A 9,260-nucleotide genomic window follows, 5' to 3' on the forward strand; every position below is an offset into this window, starting at 1 on the left:
GAACCACATTTTTATTGGCATGACATCAATTTCTGGATCTCGAGCAATGTCAGCCTAGGCAAGCGTGACTACTATCCTGCAGCCCTTTATAGTGTTTAATTTGCCAGGGTCTGTGAGAGAAGGACCCATAGTGGGTAAGAGAAGCGCCATATGGGAATAGATGGCTTTGCAATGAGGTGGGAACAGCTCCCCTCGCCTCTGCACCCGCATGAGAAGCCACATCAGGACCTGGTTCTGCGGTCAGTGTGCACAGGTAGGGAACAGAAGCCCAGCACGAACCTAAGGCTGGAACTAGGAACTTTGCATTTGGTCCTTTTCAGTAGATCGAGTGACCAGTTCATACCCTGAGGTGACCTCTTCTTTTGAGTCAGATAATTACTTAGTAATCTGTTCTTAATACATTGCTGGCCAGAAAAACCAGGCTTTGAAATCAATAATTTAATATGTATATGTGTACACACACAAACATACATTCATATAAGACTAAAATATCCTAGGTCTGGTTTAAATACAAATTAAACATTCCAGTAATGAAGAAGACTGCACTGACTTTATTCCTGGATCTGGTTTCTTAGCCAAATCAGAGCCAAATAAAGCAATATGTTCGTGTTTATGTTAAGTGACATACATAATGTCTACTTATGATACCTCTCAATGGATTTCATAAGAGAAAAAAAGACCGTCCTACGTTTCATCTCTTCCCTAAGTGACTACAGGCCATACAGTTCCCTTTAAACTCAATTAATTATCTCACCACGGAGCACTCTGAGAACCTGCTAAAAGCAGCAGGCAGAGTGTTATTAATGAGCCAGGACAGGAGAAAACCCCAGAGCAGCCGTCAGCCGTCTTCGTCCCTCTGCAGTCGGCTCCTTCGTACCCCTGATAACAATGACAGGAAAATTTCTCCTCCATCGCTTCCAGGTCTGTATCAGATGCTTTTCCTTGCACGGTAAATTCTCCGTCCTGGGAGGCCTCTATGTGGTAACTTGCAGGGTTCAGGTGCAGGTAATCTGGAGCTTTCCATACCTTCCTTCTGCATCTGCCGTTCTTCCTACAGAGGTGGAGGCTGCACACCTCAGCCGCTCTGGTCACATTGACTATGTAGCTCCCTAAATCAGAGCTCACATACTGCTTCACCCTTGTACAGTTGCCCTAGAAATGTGGAAACAAATGGGGTTTAGTGGTTTGGGGCACTGATAGGCTTAGAGCATCTAGGCCCTCAAGGCAGTGCTTTGGCCTTGAGTGAGACCTAACATCTTGGCTCCAGTTGGTTGGTCTCTTAGGCTCAGGTGCTGTAACACAGGGGCCCTGATCAGAAAGGATGAAAGGTCCAAGGTCAGGAGACTGAGAATAGGTTACACCAGGGCTAAGCAACTGAACTTGCAAATGGGCCCCAGAGTCAGCATATAATGACCCTGCCTCTTCCAATTTACATCCTTTTTTTCTCCTTCTAGCCCCCAAGTTAATGGGTGTGGAAAAAAAAAAAAAGAACAACCGCAAATTAGAAATCATGCCAGAGCTGCTGTCCTCTGGCTGCCTTTTGGGTGTTGTGGTACCTTTCACGGTTGTGTAGGAACCTGAATCCTCATAGTCTACCGATTTATTGTTAACAGTCAACCTGTAGGTTCCTGGATTTTCCTGTTAATTGTGCTCAAATATCAACTGCCGTGGGTTCCGGACTTCTGTATACAATTCAAACACAGGAAAGCCTGGAAGGCCGACTAGGTAAATTTTTTTTTTTTTTTTTTTTTTTGGTTCCTATTATGTGTTCTAAACAGAGGCCACCTGGTTTGTGCATTCAGCTTCCTCCCGTGAGCCGCATGGGCAGGAGGGGAAATACCACGTCTAGAGAGTCAGGCATTGATTCCCCCCACTTCTACCTAATTCTTATATTGGACAGAGGAAACTTTTAACCTGATATTGTCACAAACAGTTTCATGAAAGATATCTTGACAGGAACAAGTTGAGCCTGTGCAATTCTAAGAATAATATCAGATCATCACGAACTTGCAAAAAATTCAATTAAACAAAAAGTGTTGAAGATACGAGTATTACAATTCCAGGCAAATGTATCGTACTACAGAGATAGAAACAAACAGCATCTGGAAATACAAAAGAGATTGTGATTAATGTGGATTGGGGAAAACTAGAAAGACTTACTAGAGTAAATAATAGCTGGGCTGGGAAAAATTTGAAGAGAGCTATAGATCTCATTTTAAATGCTATTAATTTTTAGCTAATTTCCCCATAGAGGAAAAATAGATTCAACACGGAGATTAAAAAGTTGCCATCTGTTTCTTCTTCTCAAAATAGGATATAACACATGTTATGTAGTAGTTCAATGCAAGCGCTCCGGAGTCAAACCGTGGTTAATGCCAGCTTCACCGTTAACCAGCTTAGCTAGCTGTCACCCTAGTTGGATCTCCTCTCTTGTTTCTTCATTCTATAAATGAGAATGGTAGTCTCTACCTCATAAGGTTTATTACGGCCAGCAAGTGAGCAAATCCAAAACAAAAAGCATTTAGCACAATCCAAGCACATAGTAAGTAGTCAACAAATGTCGGTATAGGGATTACTATTTTAACAAAAGTTAATAATACTATTAAGCTCCTTCTATATATTAGGCACTGATTTGGATTTTAATTATATGTTTTTTAAAGATTTTATTTATTTATTTGACACAGAGACAGCCAGTGAGAGAGGGAACACAGGCAGGGGTAGTGGGAGAGGAAGAAGCAGGCTCCCAGCGGAGGAGCCTGATGTGGGGCTGGATCCCAGGACTCCGGGATCACGCCCTGAGCTGAAGGCAGACACTTAACGACTCAGCCACCCAGGCGTCCCTGGGCTTTAATTCTAAAGCTGGATTATTGTGGAAGCCATGAGAGCTCTGACTGGAGTTAGCTGTACAAGAAAAGAGCAAATACTTTAAATAATATTAAGTATACCTTCAAGGTCCTGCCTTACCTCAGACGAAGTTAAATTCATGTCTCCCCAGATAACAATGCCTGCAGCTCCCAAGGCAGCACTTTCTCCGATGGTACTGATAAGGTCTTGCTAGATTGAAGAGAATAGAGTTCATTATTCATTTGGATATAAAACAGCACGCCAGGGATTAGGACTAGAGGCTGAGTGCAATATTAATAGGATGATTCTCCACTTTCTTAGGGTAACACAATTGTTGAATAAACCAAGGCTCAAAAATTACACTCCATAATTGTATGGAAAAAATGTATTAAATATTTTTGAAGAAAAACCTGCATTTTGCCAAACAGGGTATCATTTTGGTGACAGCCTAGAAATAGCCACCAGAAGCTGTTTAATCAAACCAGCCATGTGTACGTGACCCAGAAGCAGAATCCAAAAGTTTTTCTTCTCCAAATGCGGAATACCTCGCATTCCTCTAAATTCTCTTCCCAACTTGCAACACACGAGGGCTTCGCCTTTGCAGGGACCCGGAGGGGTTTTGTGTCGTTGGCATCCCAAGGCCAGGCAAAGCGACACAGTGTTAAGGACCCACAGGCTCTGATTTGGTCCACCCTTATATTTGGTCTCTGAAACTATTTGTATATGATGTCAAAGTTCCTGACTTAATGGCTTTGTTTATGACTCCTCCAGTCATGGTAAAGCTGCCGGACTTTTTCTCAATATGTTAAGGGTAAAAGAAAATGAAATTTCAGCAGGGGAATTTTGGTTTTGTAATCCTGAAGGATTTAAGTGTTTAAGGATTAATATGGATCCAGGCCATTTCAGAAGGAAATTAGGAGTTGAAGGTATGCAGTTGGTTTCCTACTTTAAGGTCTCCTAGATAAGTTTACTAAATTATAGTTAAGTCTCTCACTGTTTAGGATACTAAGCATTCACCTTTTACTCCAGGGATGAATTTCCATCAGTTACATGCTGGAAAATGTAACTGGGTGATTTGGTGGGAAATAAAAACAGAACTTTATAATTGTATTTTGCCTGGGGCCTTTTATATTAAAATCAACACCTGAGAGATATATCTTCTTATCTGACAGGTTTATGGTCCACTCAACGGTTTTACAACTTCAGTGTTTGAAGTTTTATTCTTCTGGAGATTTTCAAGAAGGGCGGAGCTTGGGTTAAACTACTTTCCCTTTCGGGCTCATATCCATTTCCATTTCTATGACCACGGAGTGCACTGAATAGGTCAGAGCTGAAAGGAAGGAGTTTTCATGAGGCTCTAATGAGAGTGGAAGTGAAATGTTTTTAAAAAATATCTGTGATGTGAATATGGGAGGAGCCAGTCATGTAGTACCCAGAATGAGACTCTGCTGGGTCTACACCCATTGCCTCTTTTGGCAAAGAAACAAGGACAAGGGCACCTCCCTCCACTCACTTTGAATTCAGTGAAGCCATAGTCGCATGACATGATCAGAAGCGCCAGATCCCCCAGTGGCCTTCCATGAATTCCTGTTACATGTGTGTTACACCTTTTTCAGCTGTTCCACAGTTCTTGAATATTCGATTCTGGGTTTTGTTTTTTGGGGTGGGTTTTTTTTTTTTTTTTCAATCTTTCTTCTCTTTGCTTTTCAGTTTCAGAGGTTTCTTTCTTTCTTTTTTTTTTTTTAATTTTGTATTATGTTATGTTAGTCACCATACAGTACATCATTAAGTTTCAGAGGTTTCTATGGAGACATCCTGAGGCTCAGGGCGTCTTTCCCCAGCCCCGTGCAGTCTACTAAACAGGTGTATCAAAGATGTTCTTCATTTCTGCTACAGTGTTCTTGATCTCTAACACTTCTTTTTGATTCTTTCTTAGCCTTTCCATCTCTGTGCTTACATTGCCCATCTGTTTTTGCATGCTGTCTACTTTATCCATTAGAGCCCTTTGCAAAGTCATTATAGTACTTTTAAATTTCCAGTCTGAAAATTCCAACATCCCTACCATATCTGAGTCTGGTTCTGATGCTTGTTCTGTCTCTTCAAATTCTGTTTTTGCCTTTTAGTATGTCCTGTAGTTTTTTGTTTTTCTTGATAGCTAGACATGACTTAATCTTTTCTTGACAGGCAAATAGCTCATACTAGGTAAAAGGAACTGTTATAGATAGGCAGTCAGTAATGTGCTAGTAAGATGTAGGGGAAATGGAAGGGTTCTTTATAGTCCTATGATTAGGTCTCAGTCTTGTAGTGAGCCTTTGCTTCTGGACTGTGAAATTCATTAGTTGATCAGTTGTGTTTCCCCTTTTTAGGTGGGATAGGCTGGCTAGATGGGGCTAGAGCAGATCATTTCCTTTTTGCAAGTGGAAGACTAGAGCCAGCTGGAGGTGAGTATTTCCCTTTCCCCAGTTCACTTAGGCTCTGATAAGTCCCCAGTAGGTCTGGCACTGGTTAAATAGTTTCTTCTGAGGGCAGACCTTGTGAAGAAGAACAGAATGTTCTTGAGTATTCAAAATAGTTATTTTTTACCTCCTGCCCCTGCCAGATAAAAACATTTTTCTCTGATATTCCTACGAGTACCTAATAAGCTTTTGGAAGGAAAACTCACAAAAGCATATCCCTACCCATGACCGAGTCACCTGGAGTTTTTCTCTCTCGTATTTGTGAGAGATGGTAAGGCAATTTGCTGCTTATTGGTAAATCGTTTTTCTAGTCCTAACTACATGTGTATGTGTACACATGCACAAACACACACATACACAAACACACTCTAAAGTGTAGATGTCAGGCGCTGGCGGGCTCAGACAGTGGAGCATGTGACTCTTGATCTCAGGGCTATAAGTCTGAGCCCCACATCGGGTGTAGAGATTACTTAAAAATAAAAAGTCTTTAAAAAAATAAAGTGCAGCTATCTTTGGGAAGATTAGAAAAGGAAGCCATTATTAGTCATTTATGATTTGGTATAAGTACCAGGTTTTTTAAATTTTGTGGGCAGATTTTTATGGAGGATTGAGTAAAATGGTGGTAAACTGATGGTTTAAAACATCTGGAAATACCTCACCATCAGAAAGTTTTCAGAATGATACAGAATGATTTCTGGGACTGCCAAAGAGAACGGTTTCCTGATGAGACCCTAACTGTTGTTCCCTCTTTCCTTAAAGCAGAAATATTTCTGAGACTGTAGCTACTCGAGGAAGCTTATCTAGGTTTACAGAATGTGCAGAATGTACCAGTAGTGTCAACTAATCTTTCAAAATGAACACTTTGTCCCTTAAAGTGTATTGTTTCTTCCAAAAGTAAATTTATTATCATCAAAGATAGAAACTTGTTTAAGCCAAATATAAAAAAGGAAAGAAGTTTCATAGAAGAAAGTAATATTTAACTTTCAGTGCCAAGGTCAAGAAGATCTAGAGGACTTTTAAACCTCCCAGGTAGTATTGATTTCCTATCATTCGTAATCATTTGTTGATGACTTTTCTGGGAAGTACAAATATCAGTTCCCAATAGAGACTTTTTTCTTCTTACTCATCTCATTAGTGATGTCCAAGGCATAGCATTTACCAAATCTTGATACATCTGTGCCTTTTCCTTCTCTGAGGATGAAGCTGTATTCTCTATATGCTCCATAGATACCTACTGTTCATGCTAAAGCCCTCATGTGGGTTTCCCGAGCCTCCTTCCTTGGATGCTTCACGTGAAGTCTGAACATCTTTAAATGTGAGTGTATGAAAATACATGCTGGTGAATTGAAACTTGTAATGGTGGAGAAGGAGGACATGTGATAAACCGATAATATCCAGTAAGATCTTAAAATACCACTGCACCACCCATGTGAAGGCCTGGACAAGTCTCATTCTTATCATAGATAAGATCATAGTCTCTTATCATAGTCTCTTCTTAGCATAGAAAGTTTACACATAATTATTGAAGTCCAACCATTAGAGCAGCATCTACTTTTAAGTGTTTATCTCTAGAAGTTTCCATTTGAGTTACTAGAGTAGCAAAGGGAGAAGAAGGAAGGGAAAACTGGGCTGAAAGTTCATCTATTTTAAAAGTTGCCCTTATGGTTTCTGGGAAGACTTTGGCTACAATGGTAAAATAAACAGAATAAACCTTGTATTTGTAAGTTTTACCCTAGGGTTGCAAAACCATCTACTAGTGATGAATTTATGATTGAATTTAAAAACTCGCACCACTCTTACCAACTTTCCATTAGCTATGGTCATAGTCCAGAATAAACCAGATGGCTAACCTATAGATCCATCTACTTTTTACAGATTTGCAACACCCTTTTGGCTTAAAAAAATTTTTTTTTTCAATTTTAAAAAAAAATTTTATTACGTAAAATTTTTTTAATTTTTAAAAACTTTTTAATTGTGGTAAAAAGACATGTTATAAAATTTACTGCCTTCACCATTTCTCAGTGTATAGTTCAGTAGTGTTACATATATTCACATTGCTGTGCCTCTCTTGTACCTTTTATCAAAACTAGTATTATGCATTAAAAAGACAAAACTTTTTTCTCTTGACATTAGATGGCAAGGCCAGAAGCAAGAATGCTTCCAGTTACACTTCCACATGTGAGAGCAAACTGCTCCATTTTAAAATATCCTCTCTGATTTTCCAGCCTGTCCACCACCAACTGCTTCAATAAAGGCCAGTTGTGAGGGAGCACCGTCAAAGGTGGGGAGGAAGGGGGGAAGAAGTTGCTCTTATTGCCTTTAACCTTCCCTCCATACTGTGTTCCTTAAAAGAATAATAAATAAGGTAATTAAAATTCAGTTGGCATAAATGAAGAGTCTAAAGGCATGGCTAGTCAAAGGAAGAGTTATGCTCCTTTCTAAGAGACCACTAATTGGGAATTCTTCAAAAAACATAACTAACAAAGAAATGTCTCTTAGGGGCGCCTGGGTGGCTCAGTCAGTTAAGCATCTGCCTCTGGCTAAGGTCATGACCTCAGGGTCCTGGGATCATCCTCTTGCCAGGCTCCCTGCTCTCCCTCTCCCTTTGGGGAGTCAGCTTCTCCCTTTCCATTTGCCCCACCCCCTGCTCATGCTCTCTCTCTCAAATAAACAGAAAACATCTTTAAAAAAAAAGAAAAGAAGTATCTCTTGTAAAGACAGGGAGGAAATTCCCCCATCTTTGGCAAGGAGTGTCTTACCTTAGAAAGAAAAAATAAAGGTTCATTTCTGTAGCCTAGCCTTGTGTAGACGAATACAGGCAGAGCATAATCATGGGATGTCATGGTGGAGATCCTCATGGATTCATGCACCCGAAATTGTGAGAAGCGCAGAATGTTTTCGTTGTCTCCAAGAGATTTTCTGACACCAATAGAAGGATATAAAGCAGCACTGCTATTCCAGAGCCAAGAGAGCTCATTGTTTCTCAAAACTTCCTCTTCTGGGCATGACCCAGTATAATTCGGGGCATAAACATTATAATTGTGGCAATCAGGATATAAATAATAACCCCAGAGGCCCTTGGGTCTACTCTTCATTCCCAACTCAATGGTTTCCTTCATGAAGGCTTTTGCACTTTCTTCAAATGTTGCTTTGGCTAAATCTTCAATATCAGTAGCTGATATGTTATCTTGCATATCAGAAATCAGCTTTCTTGACTTCTGTCTGTAGACATCTTTTGTGTTCCAGTTACGGGCCCACTGGGGTCGCCAATATTCCCAGTCTATAACAGCAAGTCCACTGAAATCTTCAGCAGGGATGTAATAATTAATATCTTGGTCGGCTTTTTCTAGATGCACTTGCAAACTTATGTTCTGGGGGAGGCCCCCATTAATGGGAACCCCCTGTGATGTATACCATGGATAGTATCCCAATCTGTTGACATAAAATATAGTGACATTTTGCCCCCTGGCCTTGGCCAGTGGGCTTCCAATCACCTGAAACATTTTCAGATTTAGTCCTATATTGTATTTTATCAAACACTGATCTGTTGGAGCATTCCAAGCAGCTATGAAAGGTTTCCTTTGGTAAATTGGAAGTCGGGCAGGTTTTAGAGAAGAGATAGACTTCAGAATGATGAATATGACCAGCCATGATGTGAGATGTATTGGTTGAACAACACAAAACCTTAATTGTCCTTCAGATAATACTTTCATGATAAGATAAAACCTTATCTTCTGCTTTAATATACTGTGGAAGACCTGTAGGGAGATATAATTTTCTATTAGTGATATTTGGAGGAAAAAGACTCAGACACCGGATAGGTATTATTATTGTTGTTACATATTTATATTTTAAAGTGCTTTTTATTTAAAGGATTGAATAGAAATAAATTGAGCTATCGGAGCAAGGGTAGTGACTGAGCTTCTATTCAGGGGCAAGCAATGCAATTCAATAAGCATT

At 40.0% G+C, this 9,260-nt stretch overlaps 1 protein-coding gene across 1 annotated transcript; it reads right to left on the reverse strand.

The window, feature by feature from the left end:
• Positions 1–750: 750 nt before the first annotated feature.
• HYAL4 (hyaluronidase 4) lies at positions 751–9,013 on the reverse strand. Its single transcript, XM_045793697.2, has 3 exons — positions 8,060–9,013; positions 2,965–3,054; positions 751–1,152 (listed from the first exon to the last, which is right to left on the reverse strand). The coding sequence occupies exons 1-3, from the start codon at positions 9,011–9,013 to the stop codon at positions 751–753; spliced, it is 1,446 nt and encodes a 481-aa protein (XP_045649653.1).
• Positions 9,014–9,260: the final 247 nt, after the last annotated feature.

This window comes from Ursus americanus, chromosome 3 (assembly GCF_024610735.1).
Source record: "Ursus americanus isolate L20-20 chromosome 3, mUrsAme1.1.p, whole genome shotgun sequence".
In the NCBI taxonomy this organism is placed as follows: Eukaryota; Metazoa; Chordata; class Mammalia; order Carnivora; family Ursidae; genus Ursus; species Ursus americanus.

Coding starts and splice junctions, on each gene's coding strand:
- HYAL4 (XM_045793697.2), bottom strand. CDS start 9,013: ATGAAAGTATTATCTGAAGGACAATTAAGGTTTTGTGTTGTTCAACCA. Junction 3,055..8,059: donor CTTTATTTTTTCTTTCTAAG/GTAAGACACTCC, acceptor TCTTCAATCTAG/CAAGACCTTATCAGTACCAT. Junction 1,153..2,964: donor TGAATTTAACTTCGTCTGAG/GTAAGGCAGGAC, acceptor CCACATTTCTAG/GGCAACTGTACAAGGGTGAA.